This window comes from Parus major, chromosome 8, assembly GCF_001522545.3.
Source record: "Parus major isolate Abel chromosome 8, Parus_major1.1, whole genome shotgun sequence".
Lineage (NCBI taxonomy): Eukaryota > Metazoa > Chordata > Aves > Passeriformes > Paridae > Parus > Parus major.
Window position 1 is genome coordinate 12232960 of NC_031777.1, and position 17261 is coordinate 12250220.

The 17261-nt window shown below is 37.0% G+C and overlaps 1 protein-coding gene across 2 annotated transcripts; it reads left to right on the forward strand.

Moving 5' to 3' along the window:
* Nucleotides 1–978: 978 nt before the first annotated feature.
* VCAM1 (vascular cell adhesion molecule 1) lies at nt 979–16639 on the forward strand. 2 transcript variants are annotated; one of them, XM_033516440.1, is made up of 7 exons: nt 979–1095; nt 2682–2774; nt 9817–10095; nt 10759–11076; nt 11300–11572; nt 12201–12464; nt 15637–16639. In XM_033516440.1, exons 2-7 carry the CDS (start codon nt 2690–2692, stop codon nt 15795–15797), a joined length of 1380 nt encoding a protein of 459 aa, XP_033372331.1. In that variant the 5' UTR covers nt 979–1095; nt 2682–2689; the 3' UTR covers nt 15798–16639. The 2 variants fall into 2 exon arrangements, with proteins under 2 accessions (XP_033372331.1, XP_015492101.1); XM_015636615.1 differs by lacking the exons at nt 979–1095; nt 2682–2774 and adding an exon at nt 8831–9096.
* The last annotated feature ends 622 nt before the right edge of the window (nt 16640–17261 follow it).

The window sequence follows — 17261 nt, forward strand, 5'->3', positions numbered from 1 at the left end:
ATCCTCACAAAACTGGCTTAGTGCCGTAATATGAAATGCATTCATTGAAACATTAGATTTTATTAGGAAGAGTAAGAAAATAAAAGATCAAGTTAAGTTTACAGGTGATTCACAAACCCCAAACTAACTTCACAAGGAATGTTGTGCAGAATTGTTGTCTCCTCATTTAATCATCTTTATAATTATCTGCATCTTTAGTGTAAATTAATAGCATTTATCAACTGTACAATCCTTTCAAAAACTTAGAAAACTGTTTCTTTTATTAAAAAAGGAATATGGTGAGCTAGTAGGAAGTAGTAAATAGTGCAGATTAATTTAGTAATTTCTTTCCTCTTGAGTAATTATGAAGTTTTGAACATATACACTGCTTACTTTTCAGTCATGTGATAAATTTTCTCTTCATTCTTGTAATCATTCTATACTATAGACTAGACCTGGAAATTTGCCCTCCTTTATGTTAGATGTGCAAATATTGTAGTAATCTTTAAATATAATTTTTATTTATTACTTTTCCAGTTAATGAATTAGAAAAATAAATTTAAATTTCCCCATTAATATATACAATATGCAGGATAAATGAAACCATTTTTCTTAAATTGTATGAGATCCTAAATTGTTGATAGACTATATTTGCTGTGTAAGAGGACATTTTGTGAAACCGTGAACTACAGCAGTATCCATATGCTGACCTTACAGGTAGAATGAAAATCTCTTTATGCCACTAAAATTCAATAGCCATGGCACAAGACACCTGAGAGTACAAGAAAAGCAAAGTCAGCAGCTGGATCTTGGTGCCATAGCAGATGAATCAGTATAATAAAATCTAATAATAAATCACTTAAAGGCTGGTGGGTTTCTATCAAACACTTTAAATCAATAATATAGAATTCACAGAGTGTATTTCTTTTTAGTGTGAGATGTTTGTATTACATTCATTCTAATAACCTAGGAAACTCGGTGTAATATGATTTGCTTAAAATCTTAATGAATTCACCCTCATATATCTCTGGAAATTCCTGTGCCTGGATCCTGATGGTGTTGCAGATCCAAGTCACCATGCTACTGATATCCTGAGTAGTGAAAGGTGCTGCAGAGGTAAGATTAATCTTGAGCTCATGAGCCTATGAGAACTTAACTGGTCGAACCTTGATATACAAAAGGATTCAACACTGCTTATGAAATATTTAGGTCTTTTTATCAGCTGGAAACTGTGGGTTGCACAGAATTGTTCCCTTTCTCATTAGGATGTCCCAGCTTCCAAGTGAAAGCCCTGGCAGTAGCTGCAAGGTCCTCTCACTTAGACAATAGAGATTTCATTCAGCTGCAAGTGAGACACGTAGGTTTGCCTGGAGCCGAGCTGTTGAAAGAGAGCTGCCAATATCCATTCCTCATGGTGTGGAGCTAACTATAGTAAGAAATTAAGTCGAAAAAGGCAAAATTTATCCAACCAAGAGGGTCATTAAAACATCTGTTACTTATGATTTGGTATTCACATACAATTCTTGGGAAATTTCTTGGGAGACCCTTGGCTAAGAAGTATTGAAATGTTGGAAGTCAGGTATTTCTCATACTAATTCAGCACAGACTTTTATCCTGCCTGAGAGCAATTCCAAACATGTGACACATTTCTCAAGTTGCCTCTCTTATCACTGGAGAGTAACGTGGTCTGTGATAAAAGGTGACACAACTATGAAAGTCATTCTTTCTCAGTTGTCTGTATCAGACTACAAGGGCTTTGATGCCTAGCCAAGTAATTGTCTGGGAAGGGGAAATAAATTCCAGTAACTCACATCTTTCTTGCCTGTCGAGAAAAATTCAGCTGCTTATGGTTTTTATCACTTAGCCACTCCTACTTTGGCATATTGCTTTCATAGAAGTGTTAACAAACGAAGCAGTTAAGATGATACCTAATGGTCTGAGGGAGAAAAAAGAGACAGAAATAGTCCAAATAACAAAATAGCATGTTTTTTATTTAGGGTAGAGCAGATTCAAGAGACAAAAGCAAGGTGCCAGATCCTTAATAGAGTTGCAGCTGGTTTCAAGCATCACTTGATTTATCAGTTTGTGTACAGACACACTAACATACATATTTTGCTACTGCAAGATGCTTCCTCTTGAATATTTGTCTTTTTGGCTTGATTGAAGTAAAAATCGTTTCATTTCCAGTTGTTTCTATTTGGAAGGTCAGTTTCTTCAGGACTTCAGTCCACTTGCAGAGTGGGGAAGGTGACAAAATCTAGGTAAAAGAAATATTTCCTTTTTGTGGTTCTTTTAAAAAAAAGAAATAAAATAAATGGAGCAATCCCTGTAATTCTTAACCTATATGTAAGATTTAAAAATTAGGAATCTTGAATCCTGCAAAGTTAAGTAATTTAATTACTTTCTGACATCTGTGTAATATTTCTATCTAATATTAGTGAGCCAGTCCACTGTGAAACAACAAGGATAACATTTCTATAACACATGACAGCAAAAATACACAGCCAAGTATAGTATTTCAGAATATGAACCATTGTAAGAGAATAAAAAAGAATATATGCTATAAGATCAGTTGAAGGACAATCAATTAGTAGCAGTGCAGTTCTCAGTATCCTGTCTAGGATAATCCAAGTGCTGTATTTCTTGCAGGTCTGTTATAGATCTTGCTCTCATCATTGCCCTTTTTCTTTCTTGGCTCATAGGGACATCCATGTTCCTCATGGCTGAAGAGAGGAGGAAGGACGTGGGAAACAGGGAAGTGACTGACCTACAAATGTATTGGACGGCTGCTGCTGGTGAGTAAGAAAAAAGCTTGGTCAAAAAGTTCTCCACCACTGTCTTGATAAACTTCTTCTGACCATGTGAAATACTGGCTTTAATAAAGTACACAACAAGATTTAATGGTATTGGAATTTCCTGTGGAATGTTGGGGAAATTAAGTAACTTGCTCATATTCCTTCTTAAATGTTTTCATCTGACTTTCCCTTGCTGTATCCTAAGTTCTAGCTATCATCTGCATGTTGACCCAAAACCCACTCTATTTTTTCACTATGTCCATTTCAAATGAGTTTTGTCTGGAGTTTTTTTGGTTTTTTCTCCAGTGAGAACAAATGCTTTTGGTATGCCTTGGTATATTCAGATCAAAATAAAAGTAGATCTGAATCCTTACTTCAGAATTTCCAAAGACATTTTGAATACTCCAAGGCTCATATTTGTATTTGACTCTCATTATACACCAGATAGTATTTCAGGATGTAAACTTCTTTTTACCTGTGTCACTATGAAGACAACAGGAGCTCAGCTATCCAAGCAAATAAAGTTTGGCTTGGAACACAGCACTTGGCATTTTAATTATGTGGATTTCAAGGCTATCCAACAGTTTCATTTTTAAATTCAGCACCACTAAAATCATACTTTCAGTTTTTTAGAAATAAAGTTTGGAATTTCCACAGCATGATTTTTGCCACTAACAAAAGACTGAGATAAAAAGTAGGGACTTTTTTCTGTAGTGGCTTTTATTTATTATTAGATGAAGTTTTTGCTCTTTCTGTGAAGTGGACAATACCTTTGAATAGAAGAAAATAAGAAATTAGCTATTCTGTAATCTACTCAAGTTATCACACTTCTGTTATTATTTTATCTGGCACCTTTGTGGATTCTGGTTGCCTTCAGACTGACCAGAGAGGAAGTGTCCTAACTGAGAAGCTGGTGCCTGAGAAAGATAATGCAGGAAGTAGAGGCATTTATTTTTATATACAGTATTTAAGAAATTCCAGAAAAGGAAAAGAAGCAGATGGTAAAACTTTCTTAAGATGTTTCTTTTTCTTTTCCTTCTTGCAATAGATGACAAGTTAGATGTGGAGTACAATTGTGAGGTGTGATGTGGGTTACAGGGTAATGCGTTGGTGTTCTTTTTGTAGTTAGGTACAAAGTTACAATTCCTGAAACAGACACAACCCTTTAAATAGATCTGAATGTAGATCTCATCCTTCCCATCCGGAGATGAAAATTATAGGGAGTCAGTGATGCTCTCCTCCCCCTCTTAGGGCTATACAGAGGTTGTATTATTGTCAGGTGGTGAGAAAGCAGGTGGAGGGAGTCAGGAGAAGCAAAGTGTTGGGGAAGCTTTGGGAACCAAAAATCCAGGTGTTCTGAGGAATGAGACAGTGTCTAACCCATAGAGCAGGCAGGTTGCTGAGAACTGAAAATGTTGAGGCTGGCAGATCATTTCCTGATGTATTAGCCATGTAATCAGCAGTCTTCATACATGTCCTCTAGCTACCTTTTTTTTTCAGTTGCTTTATCAAGATATGACCATATTAAAGGTACTACTTGCATGTGGTGCCTGAAGGTTGTTCCTTCTTTGCTGATGCATGTGAGTTTTCCCTCCGAGATTAGTTCTCATCTGAGTTACAGCACAGTCCTCTGGCTCTTTTCCTTTAGTTACGATCATCCTGCAGAGGAATCAGACACTCTTTGCATGGGGTGGAAGATCTTCATCCCAGCTGCTTCTGTAAAGCATCTGAAACACTGTAAGAGGCTTTCTTTACTCAGACCTCCAGTGCACATCCCAAGAGTATCTTTTCTGAGATGTGTGAGGGCTGCAGTTTGAATGGAGGACTGAAGACCTAAGTATGGACTTTTTGTAGCACCTCTTTGATGTGAAGCTGAAGAACTGTTGAGTCAGACTTTGCTGCATCCTCTCACCAGAATGTCAAGCCTTCCACAGAAGGATTCTGACCTCTCAAGTTGATGGGACATAGAGATACGTTTCTGTGTTGGGGTCCTGTGCAGAAGTTATGATTCCAGAACTGAGTATTTTTAGTGGAAGGCTCAAATTGTGCCTCTAGATGCAGATACAGGAATGAAGTGCCATGAAGAATTTTATTGCTGACACGGGAAAGAGTATATCAGATTAGATGAATTTCCTTATACATTCTTTTTTCTTAAATTTTCTCTGTCAAAAGGATCATCTCTCTTCCCCACAGTTCCTTGGCCGTAAATCACAAAACCAGTGGCGAAGGTTTTAAGAATCCAAATTCTGCAAAAGGTTAGCCTTTCAGCTTTCCTGTAATAGCATAATTTCCATTACACAGTGCAGTATAATAAAAATGAGAATGTGGTGTATAAATGTTGGGTAACTAACATGTTGGATAATGTGCATTTTGTTCAAATAATTCAGTAAGATTTCAAGAATTTGTTATCTCTTGCTTAGAGGAAACTAATAAATGAATCGTATTGGAATTGGATTGCAGAAGTATGAGATAAAGCAAATTCTTAGCACAATTCTAAAATGGTTTCTTCTCTTAAATTCCAGACAAGTCTGATGTAAATTTTAGTTTCCTGAAGGACACTTGTGGTTTTTTTGTGCCAGGCCAAAAATTATGTTCAGTATTTCCAAATTCCCTTTTGTGACACATAATAATTGTTTTCTCTTTGTTCATCCATCAAAGCCTTAGAAATCTCTTTTGATTACTAGATGTATTGAAAAACATGTAGTTACATCCCAGTGCTTAATTCTTTTAACCTTTTTGTCTTTAGTAATATTCTTGTAATACTTGTTTCATTCCAGTCCTCATTACACTCTGCATGTGTCAAGATTCCTTCGTTGATCCTGTAATACTTATCTCACTGTGGATGTAAATGCACCCTCTATTTTTACCCCCAGTATCCTCCTGTGTGCTGTTTGAATAAAAAGCTAGATAATCTGAACTCTCAAGATTAAGTGCTAAAACTTGTCAGCTTATCTCTGTTTGTTTACAGACAGAACAGACAATTCTGAAAATAACCAACTTGGTGCCCCATTTTCCTATTTCAAGGTTGATGCTGAGGGTAGTAGGAGCAACAGTAATGTAGATATTCTTTTTAGAATACATTGAAGGTTCACGTTTGAAGTTTGTGTAAAGGGAAAGTTTTTTAAAACTTTTTTAATTGTTGGCAGTTTTGTACTTCCTTTAGTAATATTTGTTGGCTAACTCTGCTCTTACCTCAACTGTCTGAGTTGAATTTGTCTTATCACACAGTATAGTAGTCTCTCTGGTAAGGATCCAGCTCCATTAAAGTTAATGGCAGCTGTCCAGTTTAATTTACAGGATTAGAGTTATTTCCTATTTCATGTTATCTGATGAAGGACTTGATTAAACTTTTCCAGTATGCAGGTATGGCGTCTTATGTTTAATTTTTTTTCTATCTAGAAACTGATTTCCCAGAAACAAGGAAATATTGCCCTTTCTCTTTCAGCTTAGCTTCTGATGATTATTTAAGCAGTCCAAGCAGAAGAGTTTCATTTCTTGCTTCTTTCTATGATTTAAAAGTAATTATTTGCAACTTAAGTGAGAGAGTACACTTTCCTTAAACAAAACCACTTCCTCTGCAGTGAAATCACATTGTGTAGATGTGTTGTTTCCTATCCTGGGTAGCTTTTGGATTTTTGGATTTGATAGCCATACTTCCAGAACAGTACTCTACTTGCATTATGTGACACTTAGGAGTGTTTTATTCTTCCTCCTCCTTCTCCACCTCCTTACCCACCTTCTTCTCCTCCTCCTCCTCCTCCTCTTTTTCCTCCTCCTCTAACAAATTATGATGTTGCTAATAAAAATAAAATATTATGATAGAATCCACTGTAACAACTTAATTTAATTTTAGTTTTAGTGACTTTTGGTTAGGCATTTCTAGACGCTTCAGATTTCCCTATTTTATTGCCTTCTGGGTAATTCTTGGATTGTCTTCGGGTGGTTTTTCATTTAATAATAATTGGGGTAGTTTTGAAATAATAATAATAATTATTATAACATTTTTATTTATGTTTTATTTTTATTATTACATACTTTCTGCCTAAGATCAAAAATTTATCTTTTCATGATCTTTCATCCCTTTTTTATTTATGAGTGTAGGATGAGTGCATGAAAAAAGTCATTGATGCTTCTTATTTTACCCAGCGTGTTTCTGTGGCAGCTTGTACTGTCCAGCTATCCTTTGATGAGGATGTAAAGGTATGGCAGCAGCTGCAGTCAGGTAAAAAGCTATAAAAAATAGCTCCTGAAGACAACATGCTCCTGTAGGACAGCAGGACCCTTACATGCTCTGATACAACTCTCACCTGAGCATGGTATTTTGGAGCTAGCATGAGGTTATTAACCATAGACACTCTGACTTAAAACATGTACTGATGTAGAGCCAACTTTTCAGGAAATACATTTCTTTAACATTTACAGCATTGTTACTTCAGCCTTTATTTTTCCAAGTTATTACTCACTTACTAGGTATTTGAATCTGTGTTGTTTATAAAATACAGACATCAAATGACCAAACTATTACATACCAAATTATTTTCCAGAGACATTTTAAAAACATACGTTCATTTGAAATTTTTTGCTGCTTTTATTTAGTGATTTTTAATTGACCAATATAGAATCATAGAATTCTTTAGGCTGGAAAAATCCTTAGATCAAATCCAACCATAAAACCTGCACCTGCTGCCATGATCGCCAGCAAATCATCTCCCCACCTAGCACAGCCACACATTTTTGAACACTTCCAGGGATGATGATTCTGTCACTTCCCTAGGCAGCCTGTTACAATGCCTGGCCACCCTTTCAGCAAAGAAATTTTTCCTAATATATAACGTAAACCTTCCCTGGTGTTATTTTATCTTGTCTTGTCACATTACCTGGGAGAAGAGGCCAACCTCCATCTCCTTTCAGGGAGTTGTAGAGATTATAAGGCCCCCCCTGAGCATTCTTTTGTCCAGGCTAAACCTCAGCTCCCTCAGCTGCTTCTCATCAGACCTGTGCTCCAGCCCCTTCCCCAGCTCCGTTGTCCTTCTGTGGATACTCTCCAGCCCCTCAGTGTCTTCCCTGAAGTGATGGGCCCACAACTGGACACAGCACTCGAGGTGGTGCCTCAGTACAGGGGGACAATCCCTGCCCTGCTCCTGCTGGCCACACCATTCCTGATCCAGGCCAGGATGCCACTGGCCTTCTTGGCCCCCTGGCTCATGTTCAGCAGCTGCTGACCAGCACCCCAGGTCCTTTGGTCCTGGGCAGCTTTCCAGACACTCTTCCCCAGCCAGCAGCGCTGCAGGGGTTGTTGTGAGCCAAGAGCAGGACCTGGCCCTTCACCATATTGAACCTCATCCAATTGGCCTCAGCAAATTTATCCAGCCTGTCCAGATCCCCCTGTAGTACCTAAATTTCTTAAGTTGTTGTATAAATAAACAGCTGAGATTTAGAAACCTTTACCCATTCTTTGCATTCACAGCATTTTCCAAAATGAAACAAAGAAAATGTTATTTTACTTTTTTTTCCTAACATTGCTGTTGTATTAGCTGGTAAGAGTTGTCCTCAGAAATATTCCAAACTGGATTTTTATATCTGCTGCAAAGTGGCTTTGGGAATATTAGTTATTGAACAGTATGAGCCTCATTCAAGCTGATGAAGTCATATCTCCAGACTTCTGTTATCTGATGTATTTCTTAATTTTTAGAGATCAAAAATACTTAGGAACATGAGTGAAAACACCTCGAACTGGTAGCACATTTTCAAAGGAAATATTGAGTCATGCAATGTTATTTACAGAGCTAAGCATTGTTAGGAGTGTTCTGAGATCTCAGTCCCACAAAAACATTTTTGTTAAAAGGAAATTTAAATAACTTTTTCATCTGAGATAGAGCTGCATTCAATTACTTGGACTTACGAACTACCTACATCCTTTCATTTTGTCAGTTGTTTGCAGGATCAGATCTGAAACAGGTTTTTTAGACGCTGTATTTTCAAGTGTTACTATTTATTTTCCTGGGCTTTCACAAAAGCAGCAGAGGGCGCTGAGCCAACGGACACCGCCCGATGTGAGTCTCCCGCCCTGCTCTGGATTTCCCCGTCCAGGGATTTCCCACTCTGCCTTAGGAGAGCCTTTATAAAGAGCACGCTAGAGTTCTTGTAATAAACTGTTGCAGAGCAGCAAGATCTCACAGTGTTTCTTCACAGAAAATAGAAAGTAAATTTTTGAATTTACTTTAATTGACTTTAATTACCCAGTAACAGTAATTACGTATGTTTAAAGAGATGGGAAGAACAAACCAGGCTGTGCTGGTAATTTTGTGTATGTTAAGGACTGGTAAGTTGGGGAAGGTGGGAGTTGGTGGTACTTGTTTTACTGTTTTAACTTTTTTAAATGTAAAATTGCCTAAAATTTACTGCTTGATCTTTATTTCTCTTTTCTCCAGTTACCTTTTCATTTCAGTGAATACAACTGTCAATTAAGTAGTTCTGTCAAAATGTCAGGAAGCCTTTTTTTTGACATTTACTTTGAGCTTTTCTGTGCTCTGCAATGACTCAGTCATTTTCCTATTGAGTTTGCTAAAAGACAGTCTAGGAGACAACTCCAATATATCACTGCATGCTTGATTTTTTTTTTTACTGTCATTCCTGACAGTATCAGACGAGTTTAGTACTAAATGTCCTGTTGAAAGTGTTTCTGCTGTTGTCTTTGCTATCTACCTGCTACCTCTCCCCTCAAATGTGACAAAGTTTTAGAACCAGGTCCACCTGACAAAAAAAGTTATATTATGCCAATTAATATATTTAAATTTGGTTTATGCCATCTTATACATGAAAACTGTTAGTCATTTGAGTCTGTATTGTCTTTGACAAAAATAGCAAGGTTTATGAGGTGTTTTGAATATGTAAACCACTGTATGAGCTTTATTCGTTTAATTTCCACACAACCATAAAGAACTGAAGCTTAAAGACCTCATGTCACAGTAGAACCTGAGAAGAAATAGCAAGATAAAAGTTGAGAAAGCTGCTGAATTGATGTGTGCTTTTACTTTTGTAGTTAAAGCTTTTGAAATGGAAATTATACCTGCTGAGAGAATTGTGGCACAGATTGGAGACACGCTCATACTCACATGCAATACTACTGGCTGTGCATCACCAAATTTTTCCTGGAGAACACAGATGGACAGCCCCCTTGGAGGAAAAGTCAGCAACCACAGGACATATTCTACATTGACTATGAATCCAGTTAGCATTGTGAATTCTCATTCTTATCTTTGTACTGTCATATGTGATGATGGAGAGAAAAAGGAGAAGAGTGTCAAAGTTGAACTTTACTGTAAGTAAAAATGTAGGATTCTCTTTAAATAGTACATGTTGATAGAAAACTCAACAATTGTTTTAGATATTGCAGTTACCAGTTACCAGTTAACTTTTAATTCTAGGATAATGAGTCTGTTATAGCTCAACATGTACTTCCTTCTAAGATTTCTTTGTTTGTCTCTTCAGGGCACTTTCTTAACTCTTTCTTGCTTATATTTCTGCATTGAAGATTGTTTATTCTTATTTTTGGTAGTTCTTGAAAGCCAAAACATACACTGCCTGGATGCTTTCCCAGAGCTTGGAGATTAAAAATCAAGGCCTTTGTAGTTTTCAGGGGAGTAATTCAGATGTCTAAACCTACCATCACAGAAAACAGGATAGCACCACTGTATGGATTGCTCTGAATGCCTGTAGTTAGGCAGTTGTATCACTGCCTAGGTGCCATGCTGAATCTTACCAGATCTTTTGTGATCACATTTCAGCAATTGTACAAATAAAATTCCTGTTAGTACATGAACTGCTAATAAAGGACTTGTAAGTCTTCAGATCAAGATATGTATTGTAATAATGTTGATAGAATGTCATCTAAACTGACAATATTTGGTGTCTGGATCTTGCTCTTATGTTGACCCTACAATTCATCTCTCCTAGTCTAAGGAAATTAATTTTATTGTTTTAGCTTTCCCCAGTGATCCTATCATTGAGATCAGCCCATCCTCAGTTGCTGGAGAACAAGCCACTGTCATCTGTAAAATTCCTGATGTGTATCCTTCTCATCGCCTGGAAGTTTTTCTAAAGAAAGATGAACGTGCTTTTCATGAGGAACATTTTTTTGAAGATGACAGCATAAATACAGAGACCAAAATTGTGACATACACATTTCATCCCATGGCTGAAGATATTGGGAAAGAGATCTCCTGTGTGGCCAGGTTATCAATTGCTGATATGGATTTTGAACCCAAAGAAAGAACATCTTCTCAGAAACTTAATGCAAATTGTAAGTATTTTTGTACAAGAGCTTTGGCTAGTTAACTTTTGAAGCTGCAAGCAAAACACCTAACAAAGTCTGGGAAAATTGTTCTATTGTGCTACTGGGATACTCATTATTCATTTTTTTCTTGGTATTCTGTGACATGTACTTCTAGAAAACCTAGTGTTAGAGATGTGCATGTCATTCTTCATTTACATACTGATCTTGTCTTCCTTTTGTTCTCTTACAGTTGGTCCACAAAATACTGTCATTACTGCATCTCCAAGCAACTTGACGATGACAGGAGGCTCTCTGAACCTCACTTGTGTGACTCAGAGTAACCCGCCAGCACAAATAGTTTGGAGTAAATATTTGGCTGAAGAAAGCACTCAGCATCTGATAAAAAACAATGTTCTTTCTATTCCTCATGTCCATTTCAGTGATTCGGGACTGTACATCTGTGAAGTAATTAATCTGGTAACTAATAAAACAGACAAAGCAAGTGTGGACATTATTATACAAGGTACAACTCTCCTTGAGTTTCACTTGTATTATCCAGTACCTAACTGGCTGATCTCTGTTATGTTAGAGGATGCTGAAACACTGAAAATTAGGAAAATATGGAGCTTTCCTTGTTACATATTCAGGATTCAGCTTCAATTTAAGGCTGCTCCTCATGGGCTGTACTTTTTCTTTCTATATTAATTTTCAGCTAATTCTCTCTGTACTGCTGTTGTATGTGCACACTTCTATACATTTCCCACAATATAACACTAAAAGTCATGTAAGAATCTGAGAAAGTGGTAGGGCAACACACACTGTTATTTCCTTGAAATATAATGTGTGTTCCAGTTTCACAGGACATCAGTCTCCTCCTTTGAACTAGCAGTTTTAGTCATTAATAATAAATTTAATAGATGTTTAATGGTAAAACTGTTTTGGACATAATAATATTATTGCTGTTGTAATATTTTATGATTGATTGATTGCTACTGTTTTGACAGAGCCAAAAGTCTTAGATTGAATCTGGGATCAAAAACAAAGTTAACAGATCCTTGAGCAAGCAATTCCTGCTTTCTTATAACTCTCTCCACCTTTAGTACCTTTGCATTTTCTTTTAGTACCTAACCGCCTTTTCTTTTCTCATGAAGGTGCCCCAGTCATTACAAAACTCTCCATTGAACCTTCTACAACAGTTAAAGAAGGGGAAAATGTTTCCATACAATGTTCTGCTGAGAGTAACCCTCCTCCCGATATTATTTTAAGGAGAAAATCTGACAATGCAAACATGGGGCCTTACAGTAGCAGGAGTATTCTTCTTCCGTCGGTGATGTTCCAAAATGGAGGAGACTATGAATGTGTGGCAAAAAATAAGTTTGGGAGCAGTAGAAGGGAAATCACACTCAATGTGAAATGTAAGTATGCGTAAAGTTTTCCCAGTCATTTAAAAATAATTAGTTCTTCAGTGATAAATATAACCATCAAATTAAACAAAACTATATGAGAACAAAAAATCATCATAGTCCTATGCTTTTCCTAAGAAAGGAGCAGTGGTAATGAACAAAACAAAGTCATGAAATCTTTAATGTGATGACAGTCTTTAGTACAGATCTGAATGGATTACCAGAACTAGTACATTTCATGTAGATCTACATGGTTAGAATGTTTACGTTATGGAAGGTTTGTATGGAAACTCTGATACCACGTGCTTTACTCTTGTTTTGAGAATGAAAAAGCAATTACCTTTGGGAGGGTGGCAATCTAGTATTCAATAGGACATGTTGGATCCATCCCTAAAAAATCCAGTGATGATTAACTATAGGATTTTTCCTTTCATATGGACCAAAGAACACAATGATCACTGTTATCCCTCCTGCTGCTCTTAGTGAAGGAGAAACTGTGACAATGAAATGTACTAGTTCTGGTAATCCAGCTCCTGTGATCTCCTGGAAGAAAAAGGCGGCCACTGGGGAGTCTGAGAAAATTTCTAAAAATGCAACTTTAACTATACAGAACTTGAAAAGTCAAGATCTGTGGCTTTATGAATGTGAAGCTTATAATCCATTTGGCAAGGAAGAAAAAGCTGTGAAATTATATGTTCAAGGTTTGTAGAACAAGATGGAAAACAAGTTTTTTGGTTTATATAGTTTAGGTCCAGATCTTCTTTGTGAAGAATGAGGTAATTTTGTCTTTGGTGTCAGTGGAGTAAAAAGGTGCCCCTAATGTCACTAAGTGATTTAGGAAGCTTTAAACAATGAAGCATGATGTCTGCCTTGGTACAGATAGCTTATGAAAAGTTCTTAAGTCAGCGGGTCTTCCATCACTCCTTCCAACTGACAGATGTATGCATGAGGTAAAGAAGATATGCAATGCCTGGAAGGAAATATCCTTGCAAGCAGGCCTCAGTGCATAACTGCATAGGAAAGAGTCAAGGAGACAGTACCTGCTGAAGCTACTCTGTACAAGCACTGTATTACAGCTCCTTGCTTCTTCCCTAAGCTACAACTCTGTTTCCTGCTCTTATAAGCTGCATTTAAGCTACAAGAAATGCTGATTGCTCAGTTTAGATGGAATGATAGCAAAGTTTAATTTCCAATAGTAATCAGACTTCTCTGCTTTAGCTCTGCTGCTTCTGCCTATTGCATAGCAACAGTGTCTTGCTTAGGGATCACTTCTGCCACCAATTCAGCTCTCTTCCCTGTTCTTTACTATTTTTATAGCTGCACTAAAGAATACATTTTTGATTTCCCCTTCAAGCAAAGCGAAACAAGGACAAAGTGTTACCATTCCTCACATATCTGAAGATGTTAGATCTCTTAGGAGTAGTCTGTAAAAGAAAGCTGGTGATGGGTTCACAACCCTTGAAACAGTAGATAGCAAATATACCACAGACAGGGCTCGGCTAAGGGATGCAGGCAAATACACATGTATATCTTTAATGAACTCAGGGAGCAGTCTCAGCACACAGTACTTATGTCAAAGGTTAGTTAATATAACTGCTGTCCAGAGTTCATATTAGGATTTGTTTTACACAGTGACATCTTCAGTTTCATGAAGAATTAATTGTCTTTTAAAAGACTGACATGAGTTGCACAGGTACTTGTCTTAAGTGATAGGGTCTTAATGCTAATGACAACTTCTGTCCAAAATAGCAGATGCATAAAATAATTGCTGCTTCAAAATTTTTCGTATTTCCACTTCATCTTTTGAAAACAGGATATAAAATTGCGAAACCTTGTGAAAAAAAAATGCAATTCTGGACCCTTTGCCTTTTTTTCTCTTCTGTTGAAAGAGGACATCAGCCTCTGGGTTTGTTGGTCTGTGCCCTTTCATGAACTCAAACAAATAAACAGTGAATTTGAAATAAGAAAAGAGGCTTCATATAATGTAAAACTTATGCAACATGCTCTATCAATTGATAAAATATTCTTTTTGCCAGCTGCTGTTGGTTTCAGTGGTAAAGGATAGCTGGTGACAGAGCAGCATCTAAAGCTACATGCTCAACTACTACAGTGGGCCCATTAACTGGATTAGTATTTTGCATGTAAAAGCTGCTGGTGCCTCATGAGTTCTGCTTCTGTTTGTTGCTAAATCCTACCTTGCATTTCTTTCCAGTTCCTCTCCAAAATATTACTATTACTATGTCCATCAGAAAATGTTAAAGAAGTAGAAAATACCACTGTTAAATGTAGCACATGTACCCTCAGAGATGGTCCTGAAAAAAAGACCATTATGAGAAATTATTCTGCCATCAGTGAATGAAAACTTTATACTCTGCAATGAAACCAAAATTTATACAAGCATATATGTCCTTCATATATATATGTTTTCAGTGAGGTTGGAACAATACAGAGATTGAGATAGTTGTTGTAGGTAGCTGGGTCTATTGCCTTAAACCTATTTTGTTTGTACCTTTTAGTGGAATTTGTGTCAAGGTGAGCACAACTAGTTCATAGCTAGTCCATCCACAACAGTACTGTGGTTAACCTAAAAAAACCCTCACCTAAAATCAAGCCAAACAACCTGGTCAGAATAAGCTGTATTTTAACCTACTTTCAGTGTGGCTTTCATGTCTCTTACCTGAGTTGGTGTGGTAGCTTTAAGGCTAGGGTCACAAAAAGGTGATTCCTGGCTGTGTTTCTGTCCACATGCGTGGACAGTGAGACTAATCCAGAGAAGGTCATGTTTCCCAAAAAATCTCAATATTGAGCTTTTAAAACATGGTCTTCCTTTGAAGGATGAATTTCAAGAGGTTGAAACCTACACAAATGTCTCCTGGGTATAATATTGGGTATTCCTCCTGTATTCTTCATTAATTTCATGGTATTCTCCATTGTAGATGATATCAGATAGGTTTGAATTGCATAGCAAATTCTAGACCAGGATAGTGGGTAAGAATTACAGTATGTAATATGAAGTTACTAAAGAAAAAAATGTAAGGAAACCAAATAAAGTATGCTTTGTGCATGAAAATGGAAATATGTTCCAAATTAAGGTCATTAATAACACTGCTTTTACAGTGATGCACACATATCTGTTTCAAACAATATTTACACTTTTTTTTTCTCCTTTTGTCTCCATTTTCAGCAAGACTGGAAGAACCAGTGCAGATGATACCATTGATTATCACATTCTCATCTGTAGCAGCAGTAGTGGTACCTGCAGTTGCAATTTTGATCTACGTGTCAAGACAAGCAAAGATCAATGGATCCTACAGTCTTGTAAAAGCACTCAGGTTGAAAGTCTGATTATGTTAGTATAAGTCTTTAGTTGATAATAAGCACATTTATTTATTGCTGTGAATGGTTCTACTCTTCTGTAACATATGGTAACAAACAAATGACTTAAGAACAGCACCATGTGATAACAAATGGGCTTATTTTCATGTTTTGATGAGTGATTTGGTATTTAAATTAAAGGAAGAGCTAGAATCCTGACCTAGAAAGTGGTAAATCACTTCTGTGTTGAAGCATTCTGAACAAAGAGCTCTGTGGAGAACTAGGTTTGTACATAGTGTATAATTTGTGTTATAAATATGTTCAACTAAGTATCAGTTTGTGAAACTGAAGTCTTATTGCAACTGTACAGAAAAAAATTGTTAATTCAAAGATATAAATCAATATTGCTTGAGCTGATCAGGTGATTGGCTTTTTCATAAAAAATCAATGATTTTATTTTGTATTACTCTGTAGCATGAATGTTTTTTATATAATTTGTCTGGTTGTGGTAATGTTTGGAAAATGTTCTCTTTTCACTGATATTGCCATAAACTCTGTACTTCCAATGAAGTTACACAATTGCTGGGCTATGCATTTCTAACAAATTTAAACTAATTTAAGCCTTTGAGACTCATTTGGGAAACACTTTATTTTAAATATTATTCAAAAAAATGTCTGGGGTTATAATCTAGTAAATTCTAGGACTACTAAGATATTCTTGCTGGCTTCAATCATTCTCAGATCAATGTCAGAATTCTGTTATTTTGTGATGAGCCAAATCAGACCCTTCTTGTAAAATATAAGCGGATTGTAAATATGCTTTACAGATTTCCACTGCAAAATAAAACTACCAATAGATTTCATTGACTAAATCCTCCTAGTGATGTTTGTTTAAGATTAAGCCAGAATGCACATTGCTGTGGAAGGAAACTGTCCTTGGCAGGAGCAGTTGTGGGTGTCATGGGAAAGGCACAAATAAGGCCGGCAGTAACCTCAAGGCATAGGCAGGAGGCACAGCCAGAATCTGTGCACATCAGCAATGATGGGCGAGTTGTTTCCTGAAGAAATGCCCTTCCCAAGCTACTCACTGTGGAAATCTAAACCATGTGCTTGACAATTTTCTTTTTAACAGAGAACTGGTGTCTGCATGCTTCACTCTGGTTAGTGCCTCTTTCACCACACACTTTCCAGTGTGGAAATTTTCAGGCAAAATGGCTGTGAAAATAGTGGACTTCTGGTGCAGAAGCAAAGATGTGGGAAGGAGAGTTGGAATTTGATAGTATTCTTCCTCGCCTCCCTTCTCCTGATTAGCAGTGGTGCTTTGACTCATCTGGGTGCTGATGTTCAGCACCTAAGGCAGAATTGTGGGAGGTACAGGCTTTGTGGCTGAGATGTTGAAATGCATCCTGATGTACTGTGACCTGATCCACAGTGTTAAGCACAGGAAGGTAGGCCTGGCCCCTCCAAGCTTGCACACAAAAAGCTCAAGAAGAG

Coding starts and splice junctions, on each gene's coding strand:
- VCAM1 (XM_033516440.1), top strand. CDS start 2,690: ATGTTCCTCATGGCTGAAGAGAGGAGGAAGGACGTGGGAAACAGGGAA. Junction 2,775..9,816: donor GTATTGGACGGCTGCTGCTG/GTGAGTAAGAAA, acceptor TTACTTTTGTAG/TTAAAGCTTTTGAAATGGAA. Junction 11,573..12,200: donor TGTGGACATTATTATACAAG/GTACAACTCTCC, acceptor TTTCTCATGAAG/GTGCCCCAGTCATTACAAAA.